The sequence below is a fragment of the Podarcis melisellensis genome (genome assembly GCF_964234715.1).
Source record: "Podarcis melisellensis genome assembly, chromosome: 9".
In the NCBI taxonomy this organism is placed as follows: Eukaryota; Metazoa; Chordata; class Lepidosauria; order Squamata; family Lacertidae; genus Podarcis; species Podarcis melisellensis.
This window is the reverse complement of record NC_138541.1, coordinates 52,880,933-52,901,841: the sequence shown is the minus strand read 5'-3', so window position 1 is coordinate 52,901,841 and position 20,909 is coordinate 52,880,933. Positions and strand designations below refer to the sequence as shown.

At 45.3% G+C, this 20,909-nt stretch overlaps 2 protein-coding genes and 2 long non-coding RNA genes across 4 annotated transcripts in view; 2 read left to right on the top strand and 2 right to left on the bottom strand.

Moving 5' to 3' along the window:
• The window catches only part of SCFD2 (sec1 family domain containing 2), a 148,299-nt gene extending 137,003 nt beyond the window's left edge, over positions 1 to 11,296 (top strand). Inside the window, exons 8-9 of the mRNA XM_081926560.1 lie at positions 6,654 to 6,773; positions 10,624 to 11,296. Coding sequence (XP_081782686.1) covers positions 6,654 to 6,773; positions 10,624 to 10,716 — 213 coding nt within the window. The 3' untranslated portion in view covers positions 10,717 to 11,296. The remainder of the gene's footprint in view (positions 1 to 6,653; positions 6,774 to 10,623) is intronic.
• A 1,947-nt stretch (positions 11,297 to 13,243) lies between these two features.
• Positions 13,244 to 14,142, bottom strand: LOC309377292. Its single transcript, XR_014171507.1, has 2 exons — positions 14,082 to 14,142; positions 13,244 to 13,700 (listed from the first exon to the last, which is right to left on the bottom strand). It is a non-coding gene; the product is annotated as an uncharacterized lncRNA (long non-coding RNA).
• On the top strand, positions 14,071 to 14,714 carry LOC309377291. Its single transcript, XR_014171506.1, has 2 exons — positions 14,071 to 14,169; positions 14,325 to 14,714. It is a non-coding gene; the product is annotated as an uncharacterized lncRNA (long non-coding RNA).
• RASL11B (RAS like family 11 member B) lies at positions 14,612 to 20,909 on the bottom strand. Its single transcript, XM_081924270.1, has 4 exons — positions 20,457 to 20,909; positions 19,088 to 19,144; positions 17,367 to 17,443; positions 14,612 to 16,432 (listed from the first exon to the last, which is right to left on the bottom strand). The coding sequence occupies exons 1-4, from the start codon at positions 20,593 to 20,595 to the stop codon at positions 15,962 to 15,964; spliced, it is 744 nt and encodes a 247-aa protein (XP_081780396.1). The 5' UTR covers positions 20,596 to 20,909; the 3' UTR covers positions 14,612 to 15,961.

Genomic DNA, 20,909 nt, shown 5'->3' with positions numbered 1-20,909 from the left:
AAAACTGACAAATGGGACATATTTCTGAATAAACATGCATCAGGTTGGACTGTAAAGCATTTCATATTTTGATACAATCAGAGAATAATGACTTAAAATAGAGGAAAGCTATGCAATTTGTAGTCACAGATGAAAAATGGTGATATGTATGTATAGATAGATAGACATTTTTCATCTGAGACTACAAATCTACTTCTCTTAAGTCATTCCTAATTGGAAGGAAATGTTCAGAAGTCGCTACAACATTGGTCAAGGTATTTTTTAAAAAATATATTATGGCACTAGTATAGCTAGATTTTAAAAATAAAATTATAGAGATGATTTCATACACATTTGGTAGAAGTAGAAGTATGTGGAGCTTTTCTAAAGAAAAGTTGTCAAAATACAAAGGATGCAAAATCTTATTAGCACTTGCAGTAATTTTTCTAGGCTGCTGAAGAATTATGTTAGGAAAATATATAGGCATTAAGCTAGGGTTGCCATATTTCAAAAAGTGAAAATCCGTACACAAAAGTTGTTGAGCTTTTCGGGGGGGGGCAAAGAATAAATATAAGACCCTTGTCAGAAATTTGTTTTCAGGAAAGCCACTCCAATGAGTTCTCTTCTCTTGGCAAGGGCAGTGGTAGCAGATGGTATCACTCAATATCAGATTTAGCCAAGGGACCTCCAGTCGCTGTGGCTTGTAATCTAACATTAATTCTGAGTAGCCAATAGTTCTGTCTGTAATCTTCATAAATATTTATTCTTTAACTTATGTCAGCTAAGCTCATACAAGTCGCTGAACAGCACAGCGGCTCATATTGCTGTACTGCTCAGCAATTTTGGAGTCTTGTTTGACCTACTTTTCAGTGTGGCTGTTGAGATCTTTCACAAACTGTGTGCTTTTATTTATGGTATGCAAATAGTTTGGTTTCTGCAGAAATGTAGCTATCCAGTAAATGTTGCCATGCTGCATAATCATCTTGCAGTGGAAGTAGGATGATGGACAAGAGGAAGACAGCTGACACCCATCACTTTCTTCCTTTGCCGGGAAACCAGTGCATGCATAGCGGCTGTGAACAGAGTATACCAGACAGTATGTCGAGTCTGAACGTTGTTGGTCATCATTTAGCAAACGTGAGGGATACGCTCACCTTGTGTTTTAAACCACATCTTGGAAACAACTTGCAGCATGAACCAGTGTGGTGTAGTGGTTAAGAGTGGTAGTCTCGTAATCTGGGGAACCGGGTTCGCGTCTCCGCTCCTCCACATGCAGCTGCAGGGTGACCTTGGGCTAGTCACACTTCTCTGAAGTCTCTCAACCTCACTCAACTCACAGAGTGTTTGTTGTGGCGGAGGAAGGGAAAGGAGAATGTTAGCCGCTTTGAGACTCCTTAAAGGGAGTGAAAGGCGGGATATCAAATCCAAACTACTACTCCTCTTCTTCTTCTTCTTCTTCTTCTTCTTCTTCTTCTTCTTCTTCTTCTTCTTCTTCTTCTTCTTCTTCTTCTATTACACATTTAGGTAGGCATGCTCAACCAAGCCCTTTGAAATTGTCAATGAATGGGGTCACTAGAGCAGAAGGCAGGAAAGCCAACAACAGTAGGTGGAACCAGAGCCAATGATAAGCAGAGCCAACTGATTCTCATTTTGTCCCCATCCTTTTCTCTGCTAAGTTCTACAAGGGCCACACTGTGTCTGAGGAACATGGCAGCCAGGACAACCCCTTGGGGTGCTTGAAATAAACGTGCAGGTGTGGGCTGACTGAGGTTGGTGGAGCAATGTCCCATTTGCCAAATGGACCAACCTGCACTGGAAATCACCAGGTTTTGGCATACTGTACATAATTCTGCATAGGCTTGCAGTCTTACAAGGTACTATCAGACCTTCCAAGTGTCCCTATTTTTCAGGGACATCCCTGATTTAAAGAAGCCATCCCGGTTTCTGATTTGACCCCAGAATGTCCCACTTTTCCTTAGGATGTCCCTGTTTTCATTGGAGAAATTTTGGAGCTATCCGACCCCTGAGCCATCTGAAGGCAATCTTGTGTAGGAAAAGGTGTTGTTTTTTTAATGTTTAATGTTTTATTATGTTTTTATATACGTTGGAAGTTGCCCAAAATGGCAACCCAGTGTGTGTCCTAACATACTATAATCTCCCCGCCCCTTGAAAACTCACAGCAAAAGAAGATTGCGGAGAGAAAACATTACCCACACATAGTCTGTCTGTCCTTCTCCCCATCTCTGTAGGTGGCCCATTATCTGATTGCCAATTGGCGATGCTAATTTTAAATTATGTACATCTTCAAGAGCTGTGCACCTGGGAAGACCGCTTGACAGGGATTTCGGTCTTCATACTGTGTAAACAACCTTGTTGAGAGACCAAAAGAGCCCCTACCAGTCATTCTGAGGAGCGTGACACAGCATGCTCACGAACTGGTGGCAAGGGAACTTGAATGTAGCTGACTGTGTGTAATAGAGGACAAATGGTTAGCTGTAGCCAGAAAGGATCAAAATAAGCGGTGGTTGAATTTAATTAGCAAGGGAAGGTGTATTGTAGCATTCAAAACAAAAAGTATGGAAACCTTTAAAATATGCTGTACATTAATAAAATCATAGCTGTGCTTCCACAGCAGCCTGGAGGAGTGCAAGCCAGGGGAAACTGGGGAAGTTCTGTTGTGCACACAGAGCTCCTTGCATGAATGCAGCTCTGTCTTTTGCTTTGCCACAAGCCTGCCCAAATAAAACCATCTTATTTTGCCTTTCGAAGATCAGGGCCGAGGTACCTACGCAAGCTGTCCAAATGGCAACAGCGAGCAGCACCTTCCGCACACCCTCCTAAGTGTCTCTATTTTCCAGGGACAGGCCTGGAATGACAAAAGCCATCCCAGCTTCTGATTTGATCCTGGAATGTCCCCATTTGCCCCATCAGTGCCACCGCCACCAAACTTGGGGAGTTAGACGAGCCTGCGTTTGTCTTGAGCGATGGCGGAGGCAGCAGTGGGTGCAAGGGAGCATCCTGTGACCTGTTGTGGCCACTGCTGCTGGCCTCCTTCCTTGGGCAGCTGGTAGTGACTGCTGGAGAAGCCCAGTCTCGTGACACACCAGCCCTGAGGAGCAGGCACAGGGCAGGAAGAAAGGGGGAGCGTAATTTAAGGAGTCCTGTTGTTGTTGTTTTTATTTTAAAAAAAGGAAATGCTTTGCGTGCTGCGTCTGATCTTTCCCCTTTCCAAAATGTATTTGTTGGTGTGTGTTTTACTTTTGGTAAACCTACCAAAGAATAAAATAAATTCGGGATTAAGGGGTTTTCTCAGGACGGCAGAGGATGTGTGTGTGCTGGGTCCTGTTGGTGTATTGGTGGTGGAAATGCTGGAGGGAGACACTGGCAAAGGAATGGGAGTGCGGAGGGAGCGGACCGCCCCCGGCACCACTATTCCGGTAGGGTGCCATCGTGGTGGCCCCCCCCCCGGACACGCGCCGCAAGCCATGCCCCCACAGGCAGCGCGTCACACCCCCAGAACATGCGCCACACCCCTGCGGGCAGGTGCCACGCCCTCACGGGTGCATTGCCACGCCCCCGGGATGCGTGTATGTGACGTTTGCCCTCCTAGGTGTGTGACATCGTACTGGGTTCATAAGGAAAGGGTTAACTAATTATAAAATGACTAACCAATGCGAACCCAAGTTAGAGGTAGAATTAGAGTGGTTGAGAAGACAGTCTGGAGTTAGAGAAGGAAGAGAGAGGATAAGTCTGTGGGTTGGGCTAGTCTGATGTGAGAGAGTGAAAGAATTTGTTAAGAGGAGTCAAGCAAACAGTTGAGATAATCAGTCAGAAGGTATTAGGAAGGTATAGGCCGGTAAAGAAACTAAAGTTAAAATACTGACAGGAATATTATCTGGGAAACCATAAACTTGTTAATGTTTATAAAATAAACTTGTTTATTTGGTTCACTTTTAACAACTGTCTGGACTCAGTTTTTTACCCGAGAGTAACGGGTTGGTGGCAGCGGGGAAGTGAGCACAGTGGTGGCACCGGGATCAATGGACCGTTAAACGTCTGGGGACCCTGTGTGATCACCACAACATCATCCCCAAAAGGCCTAATTTTTTTTCATTGTTTCTGGTTTCTTCCTCGCACGGTAAGGGTGAGTCAGCAGTCAGCCTTTTGTCCCCGACATTTTCACCTCTCTTCAATCCCTTCTCCCTCCTTCCCCGTTGTGCTGGTCCCGTGGGTTACCCGAGCGGCAAGGTCCAAGTCCAGTCCGTGGTCAAAGGTGCAACGTGGAGGCAGTCCATAGCTGAAGCTGGGCGCAGGGCAGGGAGTCGGGTGAAGTCAGGAACAGGCTTGCAAGCAGGGAGCCAGGGCAGGTCAGGAGCTCAGGCAGGAAAGCAGGACAAGGTTCAGGCAGGAACCAGCAACCAGCAATGTTGCTCCCACAACTTGGGGCTAGGGCTGGCCAGCTTTTATCTGCCCTGAGGCATAGGGCGGCCCCGATCCTCTGGTGACTCACCTCTCCTGGCCTGGAGGCGAGCACTCCTCCTGTGGGAACTTAGTTCCCTCTGCCTCTCTGCCCTGAGCCTCTGCAGCTCAGGAGAGGCTGGAGGGTTACCTTGATCTCATCGGCCTCGTTCTTACCTTACTCCCTTTTAGCTCTTCCAAAGTGGAGCACCTTCCCTTGACCCGTCACGCTGGAAGCTCATTCTAGATCTTATACAATTATGTCCTCTTCTTCAGGTGCTGGCCTAATACGGGCCCGGTGTCGGGCTATTGCCTTCTCAAGCTCTGGAAAATTCTTGAGGAGCTTTGTCACAACTGGTGCCACAGGAGGCTGCTCCTTGGGCTGGAGCGGGGCCACTTTATTGCTCTTTTTGAGCTGCATTACGCTTCTCAGTCGCCTGAGCCACTCTGTTCCGCGAAGGAAAAGTCCGCTGAACCTTCCTTCTTCCTGAAGGTCTGGAACTGACCGCATGGTTGATGCTGGCTCCGCCTCCTCTTTAAGCAGTCAAAATCAGAAGAAAACCAAAATCCTCTGCTTTCTCTCTTACCACCAACCCCACCTACACACCTCTCTGTGTCTCTCCTCACTAACCCACACTGGACACCTGTAGTTGGTGGCTTTTAAGGGAGAAGCAGGAGATGTCACAAAGGAGGGCAGGCCATTGTTACCATGGCAACACACCCACCTGTGGTGGCACAGGCATCAATAGACCGTTAAATGTCCGGGGACCCTATGTGATCGCCACAGTGTCATGCCCTCATGGTCGGCGTGCCACGCCCCGGGGGCGCCAGCCACGCCACGCCTGCTCTCCTCCCCCGGTAGCGGAGCATGCAGCTTCACCACTGGGTGGAGAGACACAAAAAAATGGGGGGTTGGGAGCGAGTGAGAAATGTCCCTATTCCCCTGTGAGGAATGTTGGAGGGTACGCATGCGGTTTGGTGGCCTCTCCACCACATTCGGTGCAGCCTGCCTGCTTTGAGGTGGCTGAAGGGAAGGATGCAATCTGCGTCGCCCTTGCTTTTTTGTTTCGTGTTTTGCTTCCCATCGAAGCACTTTGCAAGGAATCCTGAGCCACTTTGCATGGGATCCTGAGCACGCTGCCACTTCTTTTTGTCAGGGAAATGTCTTTCACCAGCCTTGCAAAAAAACAACGACAACACTCAAGCCTGTGGAAACCCTCCATAATAGACAGCACAGGTTCCATCCGGTCATGGAACTTTTAGCACTTTTTATTAGTAGAGCAAATGCATATAACAAATGGGATTGCAAGACAAGACAGTTAGTTGCTAGCATAGCACAGCACCCCTCTCTCCATTCTGGTCTGTCCACCTAGGGTGCCCTTACGTCTTCCTTTACAAAGGACAGTTCTCTCTTTCAAGGGCTTCTTTGAGTTGACTCATAAATCTATTACAGAACGGGCAGCAGAATATCTGGATGTTGCCATGCCTTTCAGATCTGCTGCTTCTTAGCTTGTCAGTGTTAATAGTTAAGCTAGAAAGGGACTTATTTTAAATAAACCTATTACTGGCATCTTTTCATTGGGAGATGGCAAGAGAACATCAAGCAAATTATACTTTTAAAGTTGCATTTTTACAAAAGGTTTCCACACCATCAGCCTAGACGTGGTTTAGGAGGCAGTTACGTGCATGCTCTGTTATTGTCATCAAGCAATGAGAATCCATTTTCCTCTTCTCTGTAATCTGACAAGGTGGGCAGCCATCTTAGGGGTGAAGCTGCAACCATAGCAACGATGCATAGGTAAATGGGCATAGAAAATGGAAGGCAGAGTTAATTAGGAGGGAAAGGAGGTCTCTGTTCATGATCTGTTCGCTTGCCAGGCAGAAAAGAGAGGGCCTTCTTCAGAGTGGCCCCTTGCTTGTGTAATTCCACCCTCCCCCAGGAGATATGCTGGCCTCTAGTGTCCTGGCTTTGAAACAGACCCTGAAAACTTGATTATTATCATTATCCAAGTTGCATCTCAATATGTGGCACTCCAAACTGTTTTAACTGCTGCTGTTTTAATGTGTAATGTTTTAGTTTTATATTGTGGTTCCGATGTCAGCTGCCATCGGAGGGTTTTGCTCTGAAAGGCAGCATATTCCTTACTTTGGGAGGGGGAATTAAATAAATAAATAGCTCAAGTTGCATAAGCATCTTAATTCTGTTCCTTTAATAGGTGAGCCGCCCTCACCCTAGTGATCATCCTCTGGTGATCATCTTCGTGGTTGGTGGAGTGACAGTGTCTGAAGTCAAAATGGTAAAGGACCTTGTAATGGCACACAAGCCCGGAGTACAGGTAAAAAACTCTATTCGGAGCAACAAGAACATCTCTGCATATGGATGTAGAACTATTGGGTTCAGCCTCAATCTGATGCTAAGAGTTTTCTGGGGTCACAAAGACTCGATTCTCGACTTGAATGAAGTGGCACGCTCTGCAGAAAAAAATGGGAAGGATTCACACAAACGGCCCCTATAATCCACAAAAGCCTTTCCCCTGCCCAAAATGCGCCACGGGATAAAGCAAACCTGAGAAGCTCTAAGGTGTGGCTGGGTCTCCGCATGCCGAAGAATGAGGTGGTGGAATCCTGAGGTGATGGAGCAGACTGTGCCACTTCAGACTTCAAGTGACAGGTGGCGTTTCTGAATGCTCCATCATGTTAAAAAAATAAAACTAAACCTCTTCAGGTTGAAAGTTAGCACATCAGGAAGAAAGGTTCTTAGTTAGATTTCTCCTTGCAGTGCTAGTTTTCTCCATTCGGGGAGTTTTTATGTAGAGGAGTTTTCTAGACAGTTGCTCATCCGCCTGAGGTGGTTCGCTCTATTATTCTACCACTTCTTTCTCACCTCATCTTGCTGCACATGTGGAACCGGCCTTGTAGGCTGGAGGGAGGAGGACATATATGGGCACATAGCTATGGAGCTCAAAGTTGTCTACTACCTAGTTTATACTCCAGATGGGAACAAATAGCACTCAAAATAACTGAGTTGAAGGGGTGGTGCATTCAGTACCAGGGATAGGCTGCTTGGTAGCTTCCTGATGTTTTTGAACTCAAGCTCCCATCAGCCCCACCCATCTGAGATAGCTCACTTGGTAGAGCATGAAACTCTTCATCCCAGGATTGTGGGTTTGAAGAAGAAGAGAAGATTTTGGATTTGATATCCCACTTTATCACTACCCGAAGGAGTCTCAAAGCGGCTAACAATCTCCTTTCCCTTCCCCACAACAAACACTCTGTGAGGTGAGTGGGGCTGAGAGACTTCAGAGAAGTGTGACTAGCCCAAGGTCATCCAGCAGCTGCATGTGGAGGAGCGGAGACGCGAACCCGGTTCACCAGATTACCAGTCTACCACTCTTAACCACTACACCACACTGGCTCTCTTTGAGGTGCATAGGCAAAATATTCCTTCATTGCAGAGGGTTGGACTACATTACTCTTGTGGTCCCTTCCAACTCTATGATTCTCTGATCAGGAATGGTGTCAGTTGTAGTCCATAACACAGCCTGTTGTGAGGTGTAGCCCTACCACACTGGCGACTGAGTTTAGCAAGACGGGACATAAGAAAGACGTAAGCCTATCAGAGAATGGCAGTAACAGGTACAGTACCACCTCAAGCTGGGATGAGGAACATGGAGGCCTGAGACTAGAGAGGGACTCCAGAATTCTACACCACACAGAGAGGGCAGTTTACCAAACAGCTTCCTGTCAGGATCCCCCAACCCCTTGGGAATTATCTGAGGCCTACCCAAGAACTAGGGACATGGATGGGAGGCTGCTTCGGAAACCTAGGAAGTTTTTCAGGCTCTGCCAACACTGGCCCACTTTTGTACGCCGGTTGTCCAGCAAATTATTGTGTGTACACAGTAAGGGTTAGCTTAAACGTCTGCCAAGCTGCAGCTATAATTTTGTGAGCCTTCACAACATACTCATGGCTTCCCTGTGAGTCATTGGCTGCGACTCTACACTCAAAGAAAGATTCCCCACTCCTTTCCTCTCTGAGTGGGCATCATTGGGGTGGGCCAGTCTTACAAGGAGCTGTCATGACAGTTTTCTTCAGGGCTCCACCAGAAATCCAGGCAGACATCCTTCTCTGCCCCCATGGTACATAAATAGCATGTCTTTGCTCTACAAACAGCATGCAAACACTCCTGTCATAAATCATGGTGGCCGCATGTTTGATTAGTGAAAATGTTGGAGGTGGAAGCAGGGTGGGCGTTGAAGCAATACAGGGCTGCAGAAGATGCCTTTTGCATGTTAATGGCATTCTTGAGTTAAGAGCTCATTCAATAGTTCCCAAGCCTTAAATGCTTTCTCCGGCAACACATTTTCATCTGATAACTCTCCCGCTTGCGTTTTGCTTCTCAATTATCCCCTTAACCCAGGGAATCAAATTCTTCGCTGCCCTGGGCAGACCTTGAATTTGCAGTACACTGATGGACAAGTTAATCCCGACTCCAAATGTATTACTACGGCTTGAAAGATAAGCAGAGGTTTAATGAGTGAGAAGAGTTTAAACTATGTAGCCAGGCTTTTTGGCTTACTATCTGAGAGGGATTGAGGTTTGACAAGGAGTGACATGGAATCTGGTGTTGCTTTGCTTTGACTTGACCCCACCAACGATGGGTCACCCCTTGAGACAAAGAATTCAGAACATACTCATTGTTTTATATCCCTATGTATAAAGCTGTTACATTAGAGATTAAAAGGCTTTGGAGTGGAAGGGAAGGGGAATCCTATGCCTCTCTCCCCACCCTGAAAAAATGTTATCTGAGTCTTTCTCACATAAAGTTTTCAAATCATCTGGATTTACCTGGACTCCTCGGGGTCTCTGAATGCTGACCACCTGTTCAGGATTATGTTTTCAATGATCCTGGCACTATTCAAAGCTGTTTATGTGAAGCCTCGTGTCACTCGCTTTTAAATCTCAGGCCCAGATGAAAACATTGCTATTGGCATACCATTCTATTCAAACAACACCTTGCAGTTCACAGTTTATGCTGGTGTCCCTTTTAAACAGGAATTGGAATAGGGTTGTTAAATCTAAAGTGTTTTCAGCAACAAGCAAAGAGCCTGTCAACAGATACCGATCACTTCCAATGTTTGGTTGGAGTATAAGCAAATGATGACTAAATGCAAAGTTAAAGAACGTGTGGTTCAGTTCACAGGGCAACCTCAAATACAGAGATGGTTATGATGATAAGAGAAGCCGTGCCTTTCATTGAGAAACACAAAGAGAAAATAGCTTATTTGTGGCATTCTTTTGTTAAGGATTGTACTTAAAAACACCTGTGAATGTCTCAGAGAAGCACAAGGCCACCTTGCAGAAACAAACAGTGATTAATAACTGGCATTAGTAATAACTGGAATTGATTACAACCCAGAGAATGCAAAAAGGATATATTTTCATTACTCCTATCATTTTTACACCTGTTTTAGTTACTGCATTATTTCATCCTTACTGTGAAAGAAGGAAATAGTAAAGATTGTCTTTATTATTAATGGGTAAGAATTTCAAAAGGCATCTCTATTGAAGTTTTGGTACTTGGCAGATGTAAATAAATTTAATTGGTTGATTAATCAATTTGAAAAAAATAATTCATCAACTAAAAATGTTTAATCAATGGAGGGGCTCTGAATTTTGGCGCCATACAGGATACCACTGAAATTTGAGACCCTAGCGTCTGCCACTGCACAATGCGTGACATAGGTTAACTATTACGGTATCTCTTACAAATGGGAGAAGGCAAATTTTGTAATCTGAGCACATGCTGGGGGAAAAGCACATTTGATTTTTAAAATTCATCATAAGCCAAAAAGAAGCAACAGCTTTAAATTGAACCATTCATTGACAAAAATATTAACAGTATTGCAGTAAACCTATTGCAGGTATATCCAGAATGACAATTAATTAAAATAAGGAACATTGCTATAGCCCATAAGTTAGGGGGAAAGAAAAAAATTATGCAATGGGGTACAAGTTTTCTGATTATGTTGTTTCCAATAATCTACAATAAGATGTTGAGCCTTAGTGAAGCTGTATTTATTTGGCTGCAGAAACACAACTCCTTGTCATAAACTTTTCTGTGTCTGGTAGTGGTGGCAGTGCTTAGTCTCTGTTATTCTTTATGCATCTCTCTTTCTTTTCAGGTAATTGTATTCTCCACAGCTCTCCTGACACCACTTAGCCTTCTGGAGCTGCTGTTTGCCATGGACCGTCTCCAGCCAGACATTGGCATTTGACAAGCCAAGAGTCTTATCAGAGAAGATGAGCACCAAGCCCAACTCACCAGAAAAATATCAAAACCCCTTGGCCTTCTATCCCATGAGACATTCCTGCAGAAAATGAGAGGTTCTGAAATTACTCCTGATCTTGATCTGAACATTGGGGGAATTGCTTTTATAGCTGCCAACAAGAGAAAAGTACCTACGCTAAGATAGCACTTGAAAATCTGTTCATTAGTCCTGTGACGTCAAGCCAACTTTCAGTTCTTCTCTCTGCAGTGATGCTGTGTCTAACTGAAATTCATTCTTTCTTGATGGCAACTACAGGGTAAAGGTTCCTCACTGTCCATATCAGTCTCATTGGAGCATCGCAGAACCACTGAAGATGACTATCAGTGCTTCCATTTCTATGCTGAACTTTTCCTTCGTTTTCTTTTATATTGAGCTTTTCCTTCCATCTTGCTTATGCAGTTGGCTGGCTTGTGATATAAGATACCCCTGGAGAAAATGTTGGGTCTGTTTGAACAGAATATGTCAGTGACAACAATGTGTGCCTTAATGTCTTCTTCACAATCTCTAATATAGTGAGCTCTAATGTTGGGCCTCTTAAGTGAGATGAGCGCACAACCCTAGAGTCGGACACAACTGGCCCGTACGAGCAGGGGTACCTTTACCTTTACCTTAATGTTGGGCAGCTTTCATAATGGCAACCAACAGACATCACTGAGGAAAGAGGGAGAACTGGGATTGTCTATCAGTGCTTTCCCCCCAAAAAATTTTAATCTTCTATTGGTCCATTATGGAGTCACTCTCTTCAGTGGTGTCCATCTCAGTGGTGCTACACAGAAGGTAAATATCAAGCCTTTGATAGCTAAGCATACATTAATACAGTGGTGCCTCGCAAGACGAAATTAATCCGTTCCGTGAGGCTCTTCGTATAGCGGTTTTTTCGTCTTGCGAAGCAAGCCCATTGACAGCTTAGCGGATTAGCGCTACAGCTGTCAAGCGGCTTCCAGCGATCAGCTGTTAAGCGGCTTATCAGCGGAACAGCTGATAAGCGGCTTAGCGGCTTAAAAAAAGGAAGAAAAAAGTGAAAAAAACCCGCGGGGGGATGCAAGATTTTTTTCGTCTTGCGAAGCAACCCCATAGGGGAATTCGTTTTACGAAGCACATCCAAAACGGAAAACCCTTTCGTCTAGCGGGTTTTTCGTCTTGCGAGGCGTTCGTCTTGCGGGGCACCACTGTATACTACAGAATCAGCCCAGTGTGATTGGACATTTAGGGTGTTGGAAAGCTGAACACCCAAATGAGGTAGGATTGTTTCAGCACACTTGCCCCAGGCCTCTGAGGTCTAAGCCGGCTTCAAGGGCTCACCTGCTGAACTTACACTGTCATACTGAGCAAAAAACTCATGGGCCTGGGTTGTCATCTAGACACAGGGTCAGTTTATACATTCAGTAGATACATACGATAAAAGCTTCTGGACCTTCCTACTTCAACTCAGTTGCTTCCTCCAATGAAAAACCTTCCCTTCCTTTAACAAACTAGCATGTGAGAGAGAAGGGTTAGCATAGACATCTCCCAGTCATGGCTAGTTTTCTTTATGGAGTATCCCCCACAATTGCATGTATTATTGGACTTCTAGCCTGCTCCATCCCAAATGTTGAGGGTGGTGACAATATGCTAACTATTCTCCCTTAGACATTGCCACCAAATTCATTCAAACATGAAACCTGCCACCACTGCATGCTGAAGTCAGTCTTTTCTACTTTTGGCTACTGAATGTAGAACATTTATAGAAGAAGCCACATGCAAAGAGCTTGTTAGTCCAGACCAGGGTTTATTGGATGAAATGGTTACTTAGTGTCTTCTGTTATAAAAGAACCAGATAAAAATTTGTAGCAGATTTAACATTATAAGGCTACAGCTAATCTTTCTCTTACAGCTAGTTTTCTGGAAAAAACAATGGTAGAATTTTTTAAGATTAGGAAAGAATGCCTAGCAAATCAAGCAGAGAAACAAAATTTTCTTTTCTGAATTGCATATGAGATTTTTCTCCAGGCAGCTAGTGATTCTTTGCTGCAGTTTACAGTGTTAGAATACAGCGAGGCACTGCCTTTTTCCAGTGTAACCCAGCAAATATTTATGTGGACCACCAGTTTAGGCCTTCCCCAGGCTTGTAGATGCTGATCATCCCATTTTTAAAGCCATTTCATTTCATGGCCCTTCATGAAGGTAATCTAAATTGGGCTCTAACCCAGCTAACAAAAGGGGAACAATGGACAAAGTTTTCTTAAATGAAAAGGACACATTTTGCAGCATTTACTTATGGCAATAGACATTGGATGCACCTCGCAGGCTGCATTTGATAGACAGGTGACAAATCATATCTGTATAGCTATTTGTTTTGAAGCACTTGGAGAAGAGAAAAGAAAAAGCTGGCAGTCTCCATGGTTACCATTGCAGTTCTGCTACACTGCGTTAATAGACGTCAGTATTTTGGAGATTAAGTAGGAAAACGGGCATATGGCAGAAATGATGCATCTTTTCTTTGTCTCCTTGATGGGACTGGAAACCCAGACCAGTTTTTTGCCCGTTGGTGGCTGCCCCAAAGGCTGTTGGGAAGCCAGACCTTCATTCATTCAATGGCTGCTCCTCTCTGTTCATGATGGTTCTCGCATGCAGAGGACCAAGGCTTAACTGTAGCATGGGTTTAGACTCAAGACATAAAAGTTGGGGCTTGCTTCGCAGGACCACTGTGTATTGCGTGTAATGGAAAAGACCACACAATGCTTGTACAGAATTTCTGATGCCATTGTCACAAGTGAACGGGCATCAATAGCTCTCAAAATGTGGGAAATACAGATTTAGGCAGTGGGAAGAGACCCATCGGAACAAGGAGAGTCCCTGTCTTGACAAGGGATACTCCCAGTACTCTGAAAAAGTCTTGATATACAATAGCCTTTTCTTCTTTTTGTTTTTTAGGATGAGGTAAAGGAGGACTGAATGGGACGCAGGTGGCGCTGTGGGTTAAAGCCTCAGCGCCTAGGACTTGCCAATCGAAAGGTCGGCGGTTCGAATCCCTGCGGCGGGGTGCGCTCCCGCTGCTCGGTCCCAGCGCCTGCCAACCTAGCAGTTCGAAAGCACCTCCGGGTGCAAGTAGATAAATAGGGACCGCTTACCAGTGGGAAGGTAAACGGCGTTTCCGTGTGCGGCTCTGGCTCGCCAGATGCAGCTTTCTCACGATGGCCACGTGACCCGGAAGTGTCTCCGGACAGCGCTGGCCCCTGGCCTCTTAAGTGAGATGGGCGCACAACCCCAGAGTCTGTCAAGACTGGCCCGTACAGGCAGGGGTACCTTTACCTTTACCTTTAAAGGAGGACTGTGCAGATTTTCTACTACACAGTCTTCAGCATCTTAGGAATGACAGAACGATGCCAATAATCAGGTCAAAAAGGGTTTAAGAGGCAGGTCAGTGGCGTAGCGTGGGTTGTCAGCACCCGGGGCAAGGCAAGTATTTTGTGCCCCCTAACCCGTGGATTTGCGCCCCCTAACCCTACCCCCCAGATGTTGTGCCCGGTGCGGCCGGCCCCCCCTGCACCCTCCACGCTACGCCACTGAGGCAGGTGATTTTGCATAATACAGTAACTGCTTTAGTTGCTGCAGTACAAGTCTGTATTACAGAAGTCTGCAGTTGGGGACAGCAGAAGACTGCTGCAAAGGCAAGTCCTGATCATCTGTATTTGTGTTGTGTTACTGAAATTAGAGAGACACTAATCCCTGCAAACCGTCACTGGCCAAGCCAATGATTGAAGGTCCTCTTAAGCCCTTGAATGCCTTTAGGTGACTTCCCTGTCTCTCACACGTCTTGCCACTCATTTCTAGCATCTGAATATAAAACACAACAATCAGATGAGAAAACAAGGTTTGGTTTAATCACAGGAACAAAATGAAGATGTCCCATTTAAAGAGTTGCTGTCAACATAAAAATAAATAAGTTACAGCTTAAGGAACAAGCATGGTGTTTGTTTGTTTTTAAAGTGCATTGGTGTCGGGCGCATAGTCCTCAAATCCTGGATAACACGACTGATAATTCATTGTTTTCAAATGTTACTACAAAGAGCACTTATGCAGTAGTGGAATAGCCCTCATGCCTTAGCTGGAGATAAGTCTCAGCTAAAATGGAACAGTTTCATGGACTAAGACAAATAATTGGATTGGATTGAAACAATAGGAAGTTGTATTCCTGTTCAGAGCAATTAAGTGGGAACTTTACAATCCTCATGATGAGTGGAATACAGAAAAAGGTCTTATCTGGAAAGCTGCATCATTGCATCAGATGACCAGTCTCTGAAGAATCATCAAGATGATAGTGTCTTAGAGACAGTGAGAAAAAACTTACCGGTAGCTATCTAAAAATGATACTAAACAGCAGTTGTGGTACCAAAATGTCTCATCACACCATCAGAAATACAGTTAATAATGCCCCCCCGCATTTTATACTGACATTTCTTTTACTGATTCAATGACATACTTGTGCTTCTAAACCAGGGGTAGGCAACCTAAGGCCCAGGGACCGGAAGCAGCCCAATCACCTTCTAAATCCAGCCCGCGGACGGTCCAGGAATCAGCGTGTTTTTACATGAGTAGAATGTGTGCTTTTATTTAAAATGCATCTCTGGGTTATTTGTGGGGCATAGGAATTCGTTCACCCCCCCCCAATATATATATAGTCCTGCCCACCACATGGTTTGAGGGTCGGTGGTCTGGCCCACGGCTGAAAAAGGTTGCTGACCCCTGTTCAAAACCATGGGTTTTTAAAAAGCAGGCGGGCAGCTCCATTGAAGACTACTAAAGAAGCCAGCCTTCCACCAAATACCAAAATATAGCTAATGGATGTAACACACAATTTGTTCCCCATCAGTAAGACTGCATTCAGAATATTTCTTCCCCGTCCTTCATTATGTAAGTATGATACAAATACCAACATGACCTAACTTCCACAACAGAACATGAAAATATTGTCCATTTAGTCAATCAAATGCGCTTGCAACAAGAAATTCTATGCTCCACCACTTCCTTGGGGGCTTATTCAAGCTTCAGTGTTACTCCTTCATTACAAAATGCTTTATGTGCATCTGAATTCTTTCTCTCGCACGGTTTTCGGATGCTGAAGTACCAGCAATTAACGTTCCAAAGCTGGAACTAAAGAAATATGCACTGGGAAAGGGGAGGGAAACCCCATCCCGTTTAGTTTGATCTTTCAGACAGATGTGACAGTCCTCACTTTGGCAGATAAGGCTTGCTTAAACCTTCTCTTTAGATCCTGCATGTTGGGTGACTTTGGTCTTGGAATGAGAGAGCTTCTCCTCTTCTCTGGTGTGCTGCTGGTGGTTTGTTGCTTACAGACGTCTTTACAGAGGTTGTGGAAGGCATTGAAGACCTCCTTGTAATTCTCACTGACAGACACCTCATAGAAAGTGCAACCCAACATGCCAGCCAACTGAAGTCCGTGTTGTGGTTCTACCTCTTTAATGTGGAGAAGATCTGCTTTGTTTGCTACAACCACCACAGGTACTCTGTTTCCTGGGTGCAGCTGCCGTATGTGCTGGTGGAAGCGACCGAGTAGTTCGTAACTCTTATAGTCTGTGATCGAAAAGACTATCACAACTGCATCTGCCCAGCGAATACATTTGTTCAGTTGCTCATTACGGTCAAGGCTGTGTCCATGGACCTGGGGGAGGAAAAAAGATTAAGTAGGGGAAATATTTGGCTGCAAAGGAAAGCTTACAATGTCCATTACATGTTTATTATTGCATGTTGTCTCTAAAATTTTAATCCACATTTCCACATGTTAGTCCAGTTGCAAAAAAATAAAATAAAAAATGCTACACTCAATTATTGCAAAGTCTGCCATATTCAAGCTGTACTCTGCCTCGAGAAAAAGACTTTGTGGAGCCGTAGAATGGGAAATTAACTGGCTAGACAGTGAGTCGGGAGTGGGGAGAAAAGAACAAAGGTATGAGCTGGAAACATTTAAAGTTGGAGAACAGCCCAGTTCAAAAAGGCAAAATTTGCCCTTACTCATGCCTATACGTTCAAACTTTCCGTAATATAAACTCAACTCCTAACAAATTTTAATGAGTGCAGCTGCCAGGGCTGCGACTTTTAGTTTCTTTTGCATATGTGTTTATGAAACTAAAGTTGATTAGGCTATAGCAATGAAATTTCTTTCCAGATTTCCAGTGCACTTTAGTAGAATAATAAAAATGAAGTGTTTCTTAGTTTGCCAAGGAACTGTTTTTAACACATTTGGGTTTTCCCCCCTTTCTTTTAAGAAAGGCAGGTTTCCTAAACATGATGGTTGTGTCTTCAAGTAGACAAAAGTTTAGCTGAAATTGTGGATTGTTTTCTTTTACTGTCAGAGGACGATATACAGACCATTTATCAAGTTCTGACTGTTTACAACTCTAGTTATTAGCAACAAAACAGTTTTTCAATGCAGCTAGGCTTCCAATTCAAACAGCTATGATCCTTGCACATCTACTTAGAAGTAAAGCCCTACTAGGATTCTTATGAATCAATATATGTAACAATGAACTTCTTGAAATGTGCCAAAACTGAAGCTCCCCTTTAAAAGTGGTACAAGGCACAGGAACATAACTCACCTGTACTCCAGGTGTATCTTGGACTTGAATTGCAAACAACTCTCCATCGATTTCAATCTGTCTGCTGTACAAGTTACCTAGCAATAAAAATGCACTTCATCAGACAAGTTCAGCGAGGGGGTTGTACATGCACTATAAACTGACATTCATTAACCTCTGCACAATGAAAAGGAAAAACGCTCATTAGTGGAGATGGATCTGTGACTTGTTGAAAAAAAGTGGCACTTTTGCTACATTAGGCAGATGGTACTTTCATCATAAGAAAGACTGGCTGCACAATCCTGCCCATGTCTATTCAAAAAGACACCCCACTGAGTTCAGTGGGATGTGCTCCCAGGTAAGTGTTTACAGCCTAAACACAGGAAAGCATGGCGTATATGGGCAAAAAACCACACAACAGAATTCTTAATAATTGGCTTCACTTACAAAGCTAAAATGCTGAAGCAAACCTACATAAAAACCTCTTGGCAGAGTTAACCTTTGGAGCAAGTTAGTTGTCTAGCCCCTTTTTACGGGAAGCACATTCCTAGCCAAACTTAAGCTCATTTAAGTTCCACTGAGTCCAAGAAGAAAGTTAAGGATGTGCTTAAAATCTGTTACACTGGAACTAGCAGGATTTCAATGTTCCACAGTGTAGCATGCTGTCCTTCCTTGACAATGTGGGATATTGCGTGGCCACAGAACTTTTTCACTCAAATCAGCCTTGTGTTAAAAAACAACCACCCTCAAAACAATGTGTCCTGCCCTCCACACACACACACACACACACACACACACACACACACACACACACAAACCTATTTTAGCTACAGTGTCTGATTAATGGGAAAGGGGGATTGTTTTCATTTTATACAAGAGACTTTAAAGGCTTTGTCACAACTGATTCTAGATCAACTATATTTGGTCTTGACACTATTGGCTCAAGCTGAGGCAAATACATACCCCTCCAAGTGGAAACAAATGCTTATCTACAATATGTGCAAGTAGATTTAAAGTACACAGGCAGCCTGTGTAAGGGGGAATGAAATGGATGCTAAGAAATAAATGAATTCAATATAAAGCTGCATCTTCATTACAGCAAAAACAGGACAGTGGAATATTGCTTTGATGGGTGTACACCTTGTTATGGGGCCATCCAGATCTTGCTTGGACCCCAAACTCTCATCAACACCTGGAGAGCCACCTAAACACGCCCCCAATATACTGAAAACTTTAGTTTGGTTTATCTGCATTATAGAAGATCATTCCCACCCCATTCATCGTTACACGTGGTCCAGAAATTTCTTGGAAATTTTGTGTGTCTGCTGTTCTTCATGAATAACAAACTACTTGGCTTTGAATGCAAGCTTATTTGCATAAATAACTTGATTACATAAAGATAGGAGTGGGATAGCAGATTGGTGAATGAGGACAAAACTTCAGAAGTCAAACTATAGAGGAGGGGCTTGACATCCCAATGTGGCTGCAGTGAAAATAAAAACAGGGCAGTTCTCGCCTTGTGCTAGCTAAAGTAGGTCAGTGTATAAATTCCTTTTGTCCTCTTGATAACACTTGGCCAGACACCTGGGTTTCAGCATTGCATAGTGACTTTTCCTAGTGAAATCCCTATTGTACAGTCTAGCTTTCTGGAAGTGAGACACCAAAGGCTTCATTGAGTTTGTCGCTGGAGTCAAAATACACCGCAGTGCACACCTGTGAATACAGCAAGGCTCATTTCTTACCTGCATTGCGTTCATAGTCTCCAATGAACCGTTTTGTGAGAAATCTCACCACCAGGGCTGTAATTGATAATAAAAAAGGTGCAGGTTAGAAAGGGGAAAAAGCAGAAGACACAATGTCATCTGCACTTGGTGTTTAAGGGCAATAGCCTCCCCCAGTTTCTGTCTGCATACCCAAAAACTCCACATCTAGGACACCAGAGCAGGGACAGCGTTTCAATACGCTATTGGGAGAGTGCATTAGCAGTGGCTAGCAGTAGCAGCAACCAACAAAAATTGGCATGTAGCAGTTAAGCAAATTAAAGGCTGCAATCCTAAGCATATTCTGTTGGAAAAGACATCCTACTACAGAATCCACTGCAGCTGATTCCTGAGTAAATACTTTTAAGAGTGGAACTGTGAGCAGTCATCCACGATACACCTTTCAGTCTGAAGGAACAGGCATTTAGGCACCTTCTAATATCATTAAAGCGGGACGCAGGTGGCGCTGTGGGTTAAAGCCTCAGCGCCTAGGACTTGCCGATTGAAAGGTCGGCAGTTCGAATCCCTGCGGCGGGGTGCGCTCCCGCTGCTCGGTCCCAGCGCCTGCCAACCTAGCAGTTCGAAAGCACCTCCGGGTGCAAGTAGATAAATAGGGACCGCTTACCAGCGGGAAGGTAAACGGCGTTTCCGTGTGCGGCTCTGGCTCGCCAGAGCAGCGATGTCACGCTGGCCACGTGACCCGGAAGTGTCTCCGGACAGCGCTGGCCCCTGGCCTCTTAAGTGAGATGGGCGCACAACCCCAGAGTCTGTCAAGACTGGCCCGTACGGGCAGGGGTACCTTTACCTTTACCTTTAATATCATTCACCCCTCATAGGTTAAGGATTCACTGCTATGATGAAAGTTACAACTACAGAAGCATCTTCAAGGGAGTGGGAATGGGTGTTAGCCTTTTAATGAGGCGTCCACATGTCAGGCTCGGGCAGCAGGGGGTGTCAGAGCTTTTGTTTGGTCACTGGTCTTCATCCATTCCTGATCTGGCAGCAGGTGCCTACCTAAGAGGAGAAGGATGCTGCTACCTAGGCTAGCCATCGTCTCTTTCTCCCCAAATTAGAGGCGAGGGCTTCGGATCGCTGGCAGGGATGCTATCCTCATATTCAAACCATACTTTGGACCGGGCAAACAGATTGTCACAATGGCAGTAGGTTTGCTCCCTCTGGACCCTGCAGGGCGTTTCTATGTCCCGCACCCCCCCCCACCCCTTGAATATTGGTATATTCATTGCGCCCTTGCAGTATGCCTATGTCCAAACCCGCCCCGCGCGCGCGCCTGCCTTTCCATGTCGCCAGGATGACCCCGCGCGTCCCCTTCTTCTCCACCACCACCACTTACCGGTCTTGCCCACTCCGCTGGCTCCCACCACGGCGATCTTGATGAGTCGGGGGCGGCCCGAGCCGCAGCTATCTCCGCTGAGGGTGCTCCCTGCCTGGGGGTACTCGGCGATGGTCCCCATGTTCTGGATCAGGCGCATCGCAGCTGCCCTCGGGGAGGCGAGCGTCGCTGCAAGCCGAACGACGCCCAGCCGCGATGGGGACGGACTGGGAGAGAGGAGGCGCGACGGGAACCCGAACAGACGGAGAAGAAGCGCGTCTGCTCTGCGCCGCCTCCGCGCTCCGGAGCCCCTTTTCTGTGGCTTTCCGCAAGCCCCGCCTCCCGGTTCCCGGGCAAAGCTCCGCCCCGCCTCCTCCTCGCTTTGAGCAGCCAATGGGAAGCCAGGCACCACCTCTCTCCCCACCTCCTTCTCCTAGCAAACCCGCCTTCCCGCTGCGCGATCCTGAGCGCCTT